Below are 13,669 nucleotides of genomic sequence, written 5' to 3' on the forward strand. Positions count from 1 at the left end.
TGGGGTAGTAACAGGGTGAGAAAGAAAAAGTGATTTTTGCCATATTTTCTCTATTTAATGGCATTCAAAAAATCTGAAAAAATTCTAAAATATTCTAGCCATGTTTCTTTATGATTGTGAATTTTTTCAGATTTTTTGAATGCCATTAAATAGAGAAAATATGGCAAAAATCACTTTTTCTTTCTCACCCTGTTACTACCCCACCCGGTTGAGATACAGGGTTGAAACTCGGTGTACAATGGTTTTTTATTATAAGTTATAAAATGGTGCATTGCAGAATAAAATCGGTTCAAGGGCACTTTTGACCATCTTATCCTGCTATACCCTTTGTTGGGTATAGTTCAGAAGAGAATCTAAAAACAAGTTGAAACGTAATGAATAAAAATTGGTGACAACACCTACGTTTATGGATACCTTGAGCGGGGAGGGGGGTAAACTTCTTATGCTTGTGCTTTATATATAATTACAATTATAAAGTGTAGTTACAGGGTAAAATGGAAATAACAATTTTTACCATACTTTCCCTATTTAACGATATGCAAAAATCCTGAGAAAATTCTAAAATATTTTAGACGTGTTTATTTATGATTGTGAATCTTTTTCAGATTTTATGGTTTCAAATCCTGGGCGTGAAAAATCAAATCCGCAAAAGAAAGTCGAAAAATGGAAGTTACGGGTAGAAGTTTTCGAGCGACTACATTTTTATTTTTCCAGTAGTTGGATAATAGCATGACTATTATCCCCAATTTTTTTCAGATTTTTCGTTAGGGTGTGCCGTACTTGAAAAAAAAAAAAAAAATTAGAAACTGATATGTTCGACATACATATTTCATGGGATAATGTAAGAAATACGTTTACATTTAGTTTATATTTAGTGTGATTTTAAATAATTCTGCATTGAACAGAGTAAGATATGAATAAAGATAATCGATTAATTATTAATTGAAAAGATATGCTCATCTTATTTTCCGAAGTAGGAAAAACTTTTTCAACATGTAGCTAGTCTAACGGTTAAGGTGCCCGACAACTGAACCGCTGGAAACTTCTTTTTCGTAGATTTGCACCCCCCAAAATTCCACGTTTTTTTATGAATGAATTTATTTTTAATTATTGATTTTATGACAATAAACAATATTCATTTGAAAATACTTCAAAAATATTTATGTATCGCATAAATTATAAGATATTAAATAATACCATGAATCCTAGAACATTCGTCTAGGATTTGGAACCAAAAAATATAAAAAGAATTCACAATGATAAATAAATACCTATGTTTAGAATATTTTAATATTTAAAAAAAATTTTTACATAACATTACAGACATGGTGAAAACCGCTATTTCTATTTTATCCTGTAACTACCTTCCTGGTTGAGATACAGGATTGAAACGTGGTGTACAATGGTCTCTTTTGGTAAGCGATTGAATGGTACATTGCCAGGTAAAATCGACTCAGGGGCACTTTTGACCACTTTACCTTGCTATACTCTTTCTTATACAACATATGTATCGAATAATTTACTATGAAATTTTTGTACTTTTTGAACATTTGCAATATTAATTAACATAAAGTTGAGCATTTTCAATATTATACAGTTTCCTTTTTTAAATAGATTTTTAAAATAAAAATGTGTATTACGTAAAACTGTATTTTTTTTCAAAATGGAAACAAAATTATACAGCAATAAACAAAAATAAATTTTTGTTTCATTACCAGTAAATATTGTAACTTAAGTACCTCCAATAGCCACAATTATTGAAAAAATCATGAACCAAAGTGTTAACAAGACAAACTTAACAATGGAATCAACGTATATATGTATATAAATTTTTACCAATTTTTATGAGCAATATATTTTATTGTTTTACAAGGAAAAAACGTTTTTCAACGGTTGATGGTTGATGACGCGGTAAATGTATAGAAGAATAATCAATAAACGTCGCCGTCTAGTCTCTTAAGAGTCGTTACACTTATCGATGCTTCATTTTCCAGCAATATTTAGTTCATCCATTCGGATACAGTAATCGTAAACTATTTTTTCATACTATTCTTCAAAATGTTATCGATCGATTGTTGTCATTTATCTTAAAATAAACGACAAGCACAAATCCTGTTTGACGACGGCGATGCTAAAAGCACAGAATTTATGATCACGTACATCAACTATGTTGTATCATGATAAAACAGTGTTTCTATTCCCTGTGAATAGGAAACGGTTATAAATTTTCATGAATTTCCATAAAGATTTTATAAAATGAATAATAATATTTTAATCAGAAAGTTTCTAACAGTTTAAATAAAACAAAAAGATTTATTTAGATATATTTTTAGTTAATTACATTGCTATCATAAATTAAATTATAACTATGAATTATAATGTATAACATAATTTGAATGAAAAGCAGTAATTCACCTTCTATTAAGTTTATTTTATAAATAATAAATATCTACAATTGAAATTTAGTGTAACAAATCTAGTGTAACAATCTAAAGGTCAAATAAAATTTATTTTTACCTACTTAATCTAGGAAATGTTTTCAAAATTGTTTAATTCCTAAACGAATATAACAAGTTACATTTTTGATTATGCAAATACTATTGTGTTTTATTTACGTTAAGTACGTGAATAAATATAAGATAATGATAACTTTATAATATTTCAATTAGCTACGCGAGATCAAAATACACGAAGGTAATAAGAAATTGCACTTATAAAATCATTATATCATAGTAGTAAGAATTGAAAAGTAATGAAATGATCTACTATAGGGTAACGCAAACTGATTAAGTGGTTGATATTCCGATGAAGCAAAAGATAGGTAGGTTGTGGAAAACGCGCGAGACGACGGTCATCGAAACGTAAATAATAATTACTCGTTGTACGATGAATTCGTAATACGAAGCTCTATCAATTATCATAGATAATTAGTACACACGGACATGGCACCACACTTCACGTTTACGAACAATTAACGGTATTAACTGATTAACGATCGTCACGCGATTGACATTGCATAAAACTTTATGAACACTTAATGTTTATTAGAACTTCTGAACGCATTTCATCGAGTAATAAACTAATCATCAATCGTGTCTGAAATATTATTTATATTGAATCATATCAAACATAGAAAGTCTGACATACATAATTTGATGGCATAAGAGTATTGTAAACTGTCGCTTTTTATCGATATTCTAAGTACAAAATGGTTAGTTCTTTGTTTAAACAAATTATGAATCTACAGGTTTACAGTCTCACATTGTACTTTTATATTAAAAGGAATAAGAATTGATGATTAAATGATTAGTTTGAAAGATCAGTGCTTTATTTGTTTTTAATGGATATTAGATTACTTCCTTTTCTTTAATGTACATTTCATTACTATTGATGTAAAAGCAGTTCAAAGCACACAAGAAAGTGAAATACAGCTTAAGAACATAATTCTTGTCTGCGAAATTATATTAGGAATAATTTGAAGGATATTTTCTATCCCCTGTTTCAACCCCTAAAACTATTTCATTGTCAACAGAAGAGATACTCTCGTTATAAACTTTACTTTGCAAAGTTTCGATTATCACTTTGTTTTTTCAATTTTTTAATGAATAAACCATTTTTTTTTGTGAGCCTACTGAAAATCCTTAAACGTCATATTTGTATTCACACACGGAATCAATATTTTGTTTCAACATGTATCTTCGTTATTTATTGGTGCACCCTTCGTTGTATGTCGCTTGGACAGCGACGGCGAATTTACCGCAGAAAACACCATTCGAAATAAATCCGGTGTCTAGGTGGGAGGGAATTGGTTGCATGGACGAAAAAAAAGAAGAAAAATAATAGAGACGCAAGGATGATGGGAGAGGTAGCCAAAAAATCGCAGGAAGGAGCGATTACATCGGATTCACGTTACCGGCCGTAACAGTACGGCTGTAATCTCATCTAGGCACTCAGCTCGTAGCAACGGTTTTTATCCTATTACGTCACATGAATAAACTAAAGACTATGGCGGTCCGCGGCACAGCAGAGGAAAGAGATCGTGATGGGGAGAAACCAGTCGGTTCGACGTGTGCCATCGTTTCAAACTGCATGGAGGGACGCGGGATCAGTCTGCAGAGAGATTCGTGTTGTGGATGGATACGTTCAAGAGAGTGAGGAACTTGTCAGAAGAAGAAGAAGAAGAAGAAGAAGAAGAAGAAGAAGAGAGGAATACGCCACTGCTAGCGAAACAGAGCTCCGATTGATTCTGTTTAGATACCTGCTACTTCTCGGTTACAACGTGAAACGAGCATTACCAATGACACAGATAACCGGGTACCTACAAAGGTGTATATGTTTTTTCGATATAGCCAAACAGTGCCTACAACTGCATAGGACGGTTAGATTGCAAAAAAGTTGGATAATACAGTACATTTCAGAAATATACTAAACCCTATTATTATATACTATATGTATATCATTTTGTATAATTAAAAAAAAAAAAAGAATTATAATTCCTACTTACAGTAACTTTTGTTTTAATATAGCGATTTTCAAGTGTTTGTTTTATTGCTTGACATCATTAACGATAAATAGTAGTAGCATTCTTGGTTATTTACAATAATTTGATACAAAAATTCCTCATGGAATGCAATTACTTGAAACAAAAAATACTATAATTAAAGTCGTTTACACTAATGGTGCGGGATACGGCATATCAAAAGAATTTGGTCCGTCAAAAAAGTACCGTTACAGATTTTGTCATAAAATGAAAATCATGATGAATAAAGGTATTCAAGACATGTAACAATAAGAAGCTTCCAACATTACGTTACAGCTATCATCAACGGTGTCAAGTATGTTCAATAAAAAAAATCTATTAAACTCTAATAATTGGAATAAATTATACAATGATTGACACCTTAAACTAATCAAAAACTATTTTAACTGATCAAATGTATTTACATATTTAAAAAGCAGTAGTAAAAATTAATTATTGTCATGCACACGATTATGTATTAATACACATCAATTCATTGGGATTGACATGTCAATTTGAGCCTCGGACCGTTAGACACGCGCTTTGTCGTACCCAAGCTTTTCGCTTAAAAACGAAATTCTAATACCCACTCCCCAGCAGCCACCATCTCCAAATGGCATCGGGTATGGATAAATTGCTTTCTCATGGCTTTGCCAATCATCGTATCGGGTGCGGAAGATCCAATATTTAATTCTCAGCGGCGCGGCGCAGCGTAAGCAATTTTATTCTTCGGCGAAAAAAGTAATCTGACAATGAGTGGGTTAAACAACTACACCCAACTACGCTCTTATTGAAATTGTATGTATTAATAGTAATATTCGACAAATAATAATTTTATATTAATTTAACAAGCAAAATATGAAAGCTGTAACAAATACCAAAAAACACGGCTTGCCAATTATTTTGCCAATATTATCAGTTGAAAAAGATTAACGAAATACTTACACTTATAAGCATATCAGGTTAAACAAATTAATATGTATTAAGAAGAAAAATATTTAATATGTAATTCTTATGTAATCATGTAATCCTTACTAAAGTCGAGAGTGTCATTGACCACTGCAGTAGCAAAGTGTTAATTAATTTCAAATAAAACGACAATTCGCTTCAGATTAAAGATGATATATCCGAAAATATTCTATTTATAGAATTCAAATCGTAAATATATATATAATCGTATATACATATATATAAAAGTACAATAAACGTAGGTAAGATAAACGATGGGTACACGAAACGTGTAATATATGTGACAGAGAAAGCTTTGGTACGATGCAAATATATATTTTTATCGTCGTCTTACATTCTAAACTTATCGGAATATAGCAGCCACAAATCTTCATGTATAATGTATGTAGTGTTCTTTGCAAACTTTAATCGCAGTTTTTTGTGTTTTTATCGAGAGAGAAACAGATTTCTTCCATGCTAGTCGATACAATAATAATAATATACAACAAAAAAAAAAGTTTTATCACGTTGTAAATGCAATAATAATGATCCACGCTAGCAATTATTTAATTGTAGTTATTTATAATTAAAATTATATCTGTGCTTGAAAAAGTTCTATAAAAGTGTATGAAAATTTTATTTACTTACGTTTCAAAAATTAGATTGTCGATATAAGTTATAATTTGTTTCTAACTTGTATTAGGGCTATCCAAAAGTTTTCATGATTTATATACATATACATAAGGATATGAGGGGTTTTAGAAGAACAAAATAACCATCGCGGTAGAAACAGTCGTCTAATCAAATACACGATAAAATGGATTTTTGAAGATATTCAAAATTAATTTTCGGTTTGTTGCTATGCAGTATTAGTGTAATTTGAATGGTATCTAGAAGTATCCTAATTATTTAAGCTAATCAAATTCGTAGTATTGGTCACCGGTGACCGACATCGCAATAAACAAAAATGTTAATATGATAGTATTCCAAATTTTCCTTTTTTAATCTTATATATATATAATTAATTATAAAGATTCAAACGCAGTCCAAATAATCTGTAATAAAAGAAGCTTTCCTCAATGCAAATAAAAGTAAAATATCTTAGAATTTATTTTGGTTGAATTTAAGTAGTTTCCGATTGATAAACATTTCTGCGCGTAATCCTGCATTGATAAATTATTGGTTCGAAAATTAAATTATAATTTAATTTTGCACAATTATTAATGATGATAACACGACTATATTATTAAATGTAATATTTTTACCAAAATTCAGATAAGATGAAGTGAGTACCTTTTTAAAAAATATTTAATTAAATAAAGTATTTGTTTAAACTATAAAGCAAATTCAAAAAGATAATTTAAACGGTATAAGTGGCACTAAATATATTATAATATAGTGAAATATTCAATCATCAAACAAAAATGGCGAGGCAAGTAAAAATCAGTAAAAACTTTGTGGTTTGTATGTCATAATACCTACTTGCAAAATTTAATTACATAAATTTGTATATCTTTTATATTTTTAGTAACCTTATAAAAAAATAGTGTGATATACTTATGCAAAATAAAATCAACTCTGTTATTAATCATTATGCGGACAACCGAATAATAGCTCGAATAATAGCATAATCGAATATTTTCTTTTATATTTCCCTTTAACAATTTTTTATGCTGTAGTGAAAATCGATTTTTTCATAAAGACACTCTATATCCTTACTCTCTGAATACGATTCGAAAATAAATCTTACAAAAAGGAAATATTACATATTAAAGCTTTTTTGGGTACCCTGATCTCCAGTGCCTACACGGGGATCATTCTCTTCGAACTCTATTATCCAAGGGCTTTGGTTTATAAATAAATAAATAAAACATCAATTACAATTGGTTCTATAAATGTATTTTATGTTTATTTAAATTATTAAAATTTGAAATTCATTAAATTTTCAGAAAAATGTTAAGACTCTCCGACGTATACACATTGTTCGGTAACTGTCAACTAAATTCGTTTCGTCATATCAATGTTAGTTTTTTCATTAAATTTGTAAAAGAATATTTATATCGTTATAAAAATTTCATAGTACATCGTAAGCACTATATACAATAATGACCCGAAACTACGTCAATTCTCTTTGTTGAACAAAATCTTCTAATTAGCTGTTGGATACCAAATTGCTGTCAATCCGTTTTACAGTGAGGAAACATAATAATCTTACAATTAGTAATTACGAGTAGGACAAAAAAATGATTACTTACGCGTCGTACGATTCAGAATACAATATCATACGGCGTAAATTTGTAAGATAAGAGTACAAATGTAACTAATAAATCGGGCACAATTATCATGAAAATTTAATACGTCGAATGTCACAATAAAAACGAACGTACATATGTAGGACGAGATTTATATATCAATTATATAAAATTATGTAAAAATTATATAATAGTAATTCAGCGTATAACAGTTCCATTTTTCAATTTAAAGGTTCTACATGCTATCTTATAAGATGAATATGATATTGATGCTACTTAGAATTCAACTATTTAATTATGTATGGTGATGATTTAATTTAATTATTTATGGTGATTATCACTGATGACATCCATGAAACTATATGTGCTAATAGTAAATCATAATCACTACACAGCACAGTAACGAACTATAACTACCCCTAACCCTTTTCGTTTAATGAAATCTTTCAATAAGTTTCTGTATATCGTATCATCATCAACCTGTTTCACAATGAAAAAGTATGGTAATTTTCATAACCACGAGTGGAATAAAATGGTGATTACTCACGGTAGGATTCGGCATACAGCGTCGCGGTGGTGGCGGCATGGGGTCTGGAGCAGCGCGATAAGGCGGCGGCGAATATCGTCCCGAAGGGAAACAACCCGGAGCAGTGATCGGTGCCCCGTGGAGTCCCTTGCTCCCCATCATCTTATCCGGTGAGTACATCATTTTGCAGCCAGTTAAGTCTAAGCTGTCGGGCTTAGACCTAAACCAGTCGAAAACCAGCACCCTCAAATGAAACGATACCAGTTGCGGCAACCGCGCTTCTTCTTCTTCACATCAGTATTCGTATCGGTTCGCATCTGTATAGCAAGTACTCTATATGTCCTCGCAATTTTACAAAAGTACTTTCACCTTCACTTTCATCAAATCGCTAGGAACGCACCAACGGGTAAATAATGTACTCGTGACAGAAGTATTTTTGCACACTTTTCTTTTTGCAAACCACCACTCACCCTTATCGTCCTACCGAGGACGATCAATCAGTGCACCGATTTCGTTACAATCAATCCAAGATAACGTGGATCTTACATCTTGCACACGTCTTGTGTTAATAATGCCGATCGAACATTTCGATTCGTTCCTACGAATCCAGCGACCTCACACTTCACCGGAGAAAACAAGACACAGAGGAACAGAGAGAAAGAGGAGAGGGGTGAGTAAGAGAGAGAGAGAGGGGGAGGGGTAGCGCCAGTGTTCGTCGGAGGATATGAATAAATGATTGCCTATTGAGGAGCAGCTGATTCGAAAGAAGTCCACGGGTTAGGAGACGAGAAACCTCCCAAGGATATGAACGATGTTGAACCGGATCGATTTACGTCACAAAGATCAATCACTTGACGAACATCCACGAAGAAAAAAAAAAAAATAAGATTTTTAAACGATAAGTTGTCCACTAATCGATGATTCTAATTAGCCACGTAGAACCGTACGCGGATGTTGTCCTGAAGCTGTGCACTTTTTGGCGCTGACTGGTCGGCGAAGAGTGGTCCGTAGATGAACTCTTCCACAGGGGATGGCGGGAGTAAAGGAAGAAGAAGGAAACAACGGAACAAGGGATGGTGGTGGTGATTCAGGAGATTTGCTGAGCGGCGCGTGCTCACAAGCAGAGGGGTTGTTCGCCACAGGCTGAACCGGCAACAACCGGAACGAAGGGGTAGATCGTGCATAGGCGGAGTCTAGCACTGTCACGCTTGCGCCCCTGCAGGGATACAGGTCGGCCATCTTTGCCATTGCCTTCGTGCTCGACATGGGTGTCTCTAACCGCGACCACCCGTTTGTCCATCCTTCCTGCAATCTACCCTCCCTCGTTTTCCTTTTGACCATCCTGCCTCCTTTTCTCTCTTTAATCTATATCAACTTTAGTCATTTCCTCTTTTTCTCATCTCCCCCCAATGTTACACGCCCTTACCAACTACCTCTACGAACTACTCCTGTTCTTGTCGAACCTTGCCCCGCGCAACCTTGTCTCGTCAAAGCTTCTCCTCGTATTGTCTACCTACTTTTCTTCCCTTGCGTCGTATTTTTGTTCGACCACGGCAAAATCTCTCGCTGCTGGATTACTAGTTACGTCGTAAATTGGTCAGCCTCGATTGCCCTACGGCTTAACACCAAGGTCGCTGTTACTGTTACCAGTCATTTATCTTCGATTTGCCTCGGATCGCAAGGTATTCGCGGAATTCCTTTGCTTGCTTGATACCAACCATGCCCTGAATTCTTTTAACGAACGTGTTCGTATGGAGTGATTTCGAGTAGCGGTTCTCGAAACAATTTCGAAAGATGGGTTGTTAGTTACTATTATCTTAAAGAAAAATATGTTGCTTTCTTATCCATCATGCCTATTGGTTAATTTTATTTTGATTAGTTATTGATTAATTAAAGCTATTGAAGTTATTGATTAATTATTTCATTGTTAACTATTAATTTACAATAATAAAGCATTTAATATATTAAAATAAAAAAAATATCATGATTTGTCAGGGTATAAAACAAATTTTGTTTACTGTTTATTAAAGTCAAATAAATAATATCAGGAATAATTTAAAGTTGGCAATTGTAATCAATAACCTTATTGTTATTATAAGATTATCATTGTTTTGTTATTGTTGAACATGTTTTCTAATTATTTCTATTTACTGTACAATATCTTTTGTTTCAACCAAACAAACAATTAAATTATTTTATTGAAGCTGGTTTTGCTCTCCTGCTTTGTGTGGTTTCATTCTGAAACAAAAAAAAAAAATAGTATATTCAGTATTCACAGGAATAATTGATTTACCTATTACTATTGTTGCTCGATTGTTCGGTTAAGCTAGGTCCTTTCAAATAGTTATTATTTAAAGCAATGTTTTATGCCAGATATAAACAATGGTTTTTTAACGTATTTATTGCAAAGTATTTTGTATTTATTATAATAATTACACTATTTTAGAAACTAAAAAATCACTGTGTTATTTTGTTTTTGTAATAAAAGCTGATAAGAATAATAATATCATTTTTAAAATGTAATAATTAATACAAATGTTCATTATAATACAGGGTGTCTCAAAATGGCCTGACATTTTAAATTTCGCACAATTTTTGTTGTAGCGAACATAGAGTACTAATCTTTGACAATTGGTATCAGGAAGTATTGAGGTTTAGTCATGCAGAATTACACGACTGAGCAACGCATAGTCCGCAATTAGTCCGCAATTATGCCAAAATGTTATTGAAAATTTCGACAAAAGAGTGAACGTTTGCAAACAGGGACGAGGCGGCCATTTATCGGATATTGTGTTGCATACATAACCTCCATGTTTGTACTTTATATTGAAATAAAAAGATTTGTACTTTTCAAACAAATAATGTGTTTTATTAATAAATCAAAATGTCAGGTCATTTTGAGACACCCTTTACATTATAGATATTTATTGTCAAAGAGATGTTCCTTTTTTTCGTTTTCAACATAAATTTTGTAATTTCTAAATAATTCCGACATAAGCATTTGCGAACAGTGCCGACTATAATTTTATAACAAATTTTGTTTAAATTTTATTTAATTTTATCTTTAATACTAAAATTACAATACGCATTAATTTTTGTTTCGTATATTATTAGATATACAACATTTAATATGAACTAGTCATCCTATCGTAGAAAAACTTTTTTATCTGAACACATTTCTCTCTTATAAATGAAAAATGTTTTATACATCTTAAAAAAGTACCCTTTATGTTTAAGTTGCTTATACTGTTTAAAAATATATGAATATTAACTATAATTTAGTCGGTCCGGTAACTGCCTTGATATTAAAAGTAAATATTAATACTTGTACTATTAATTTCTTTTTCAACACGTTGACAACTGGTGGTTGCTGATGACAGGGGCTTCAGATTCAATTTAATTAACCCTTTCGTTCCGGCAAATGCCTCCCTGGCGGCTCGATGCTGAATGCATACAACGCGTGATTAGTTTTTATTGAGTTGTAACATACACCCTCGTTCATAAATTATGTTATACCTTACCATTTATCATGGTATCGTATTATCAATACGACTTTGTGTTTATCTGGAACAATTGCAATGAAGTGGAAAGCTCAAATTAACGCAATGGACACCTTAATCATTGAATCTCAAGGCTATTGAGAAATGTTAATATAAACTGGAAGAAGGTATTCAAAAACAGCGCTCTGCGCCAAAAGAAGTTCTGTAAGCGGTGTTTGACAGAAAATGAAGAGCCGCTCACCAGAAAGCTGGCGAAACAAATTCTAGCTATCATCGAAGGAAAAAGAAGATATTAAAAAAGAACCTACTGACCTCATGTCGGTATGTTAAGGATTTAAGCAAAGCATTATCCTAGATTAGAGTTAAGTTGGATTATACAAAACAAGCATTCAGTTTAGTATTTAATTCAAAATGAGCTGGTTAATAATAATGAATAACAAAAAGGTGATATATGAAGTATTAAAGTGTTTGAATACAAGAGGTTTTACAGTGTATACATTTCACATAAATATATTTGAAATTCTAAAACAATTGTGAGTGTCTTAACGATTAGCTGAGCTACTACTTGATTCGCTATATCTTCATAGTAAGTGCAGATTTGTGTGAGCTATTTCATAATGAATTTTTAAAGTGTCATGGACCCTTCGTAACCCAGATCCCCTCTGTTACTCCCACAAGGCTCCGAGACTTTCGTCGATCCAATAAACGAATAAAGCTGTTTTACGCTATTCTTGACTCTCAGCTTCCAACTGACCGACACAAAAGTTGATTTTGCCATTTTTTCTTTCTTTTATCTCAGCGAGATTTAGCGTAAAAACTTTCGAATGCAATAAATAAGAATCATATTTATAAACAGTGACAAATACGAAGCTACTGTTGCTGTCATACATTAATTATCCTTCATTCATATCTTTCTTCAACTTTAATGCAATATTATTTCATTTTATTTCGAATAACATTTATAGTAAAATATAAAGGAATTAAAAAGATAAAAGAATATTACTTTTGTAAAGATGGCACTGAATGATACAAACAGCAGGTTTTCTAAGATATCTTTATTCAAACTACTCGTCCTATGTCCCTTCATCGAGAACTTACTGACCGAATTTTGTATATTATAATGCGCGTCGTCCGCGCTTTCCCGACTCTTACTCTTTTTAGGGAAAACCCATTGACGTCACCATACCCCATAGCTCCTGGGCAACGTCTCGCGAACAAGAGAGAGAACGACCAAGTCCTCCGTAACTGTCATCAACACCCTTGTCACTTGACCGGACCGACAGATATTTGGGACTTAGCCTGAGTTTACGACGGGGCTGTCGAAGGCGACGCTAGTTATCATCACTGTCGTCCCGACCATAAACTGTCCCGTCGCAAACCCAGGCCCCCTCAATAGCCCTTAAATATTGGCTAGCTCTTACACTTTCTATATAAGTTTCAGTAAAATAAAAGAAAAAAATTTTAACTTACAATTCCGTTTAAATTAAATTGATCCAAAATGAGAATCCAATATTTAATAATTTACGACTCTCATTATATAAGTTTTGAAAAGAAAATAATGTATGAACATTTTATGAAGAAACTGTTGTATCACCTGTGTACTAGTTTCATTCACTGTAACAATTAGTTATTTAAAAACAAGTAAACAAAAAAATAAAAATATTAATGTCGTATGGATCATATAAATAGTATTGTAATGAAAACATGAACAAAATTTTAGCACATTTTCTCATTAACATCCAAAGGTATACTGAACATTTTGACTTAGCTATCTTACAATTAAAAAAAAGTAGCAAAAGGTTTAGAAATGACTCACTAGCAGCCTTAAAAAAGAACAAAACGGATAAGGAAGGAAACGAGCATAAACAGTTGGTTCACGCAGTCCAAGTTTGTTTATTGGGCCAGGAGGCCACCAACAATCGTT

General features: G+C 32.2%; 1 protein-coding gene across 2 annotated transcripts in view; it reads right to left on the reverse strand.

Annotated features, from left to right (window-relative positions):
- acj6 (abnormal chemosensory protein 6) overlaps positions 1-9,350 on the reverse strand; it is a 71,564-nt gene extending 62,214 nt beyond the window's left edge. For both annotated transcript variants that reach the window (XM_034338275.2, XM_034338274.2), the window contains exon 1: positions 8,267-9,350. In XM_034338275.2, the coding sequence (XP_034194166.1) occupies positions 8,267-8,428 (162 nt within the window). In that variant the 5' untranslated portion in view covers positions 8,429-9,350. The remainder of the gene's footprint in view (positions 1-8,266) is intronic.
- Positions 9,351-13,669: the final 4,319 nt, after the last annotated feature.

This window comes from Osmia lignaria, chromosome 14 (assembly GCF_051020975.1).
Source record: "Osmia lignaria lignaria isolate PbOS001 chromosome 14, iyOsmLign1, whole genome shotgun sequence".
Lineage (NCBI taxonomy): Eukaryota > Metazoa > Arthropoda > Insecta > Hymenoptera > Megachilidae > Osmia > Osmia lignaria.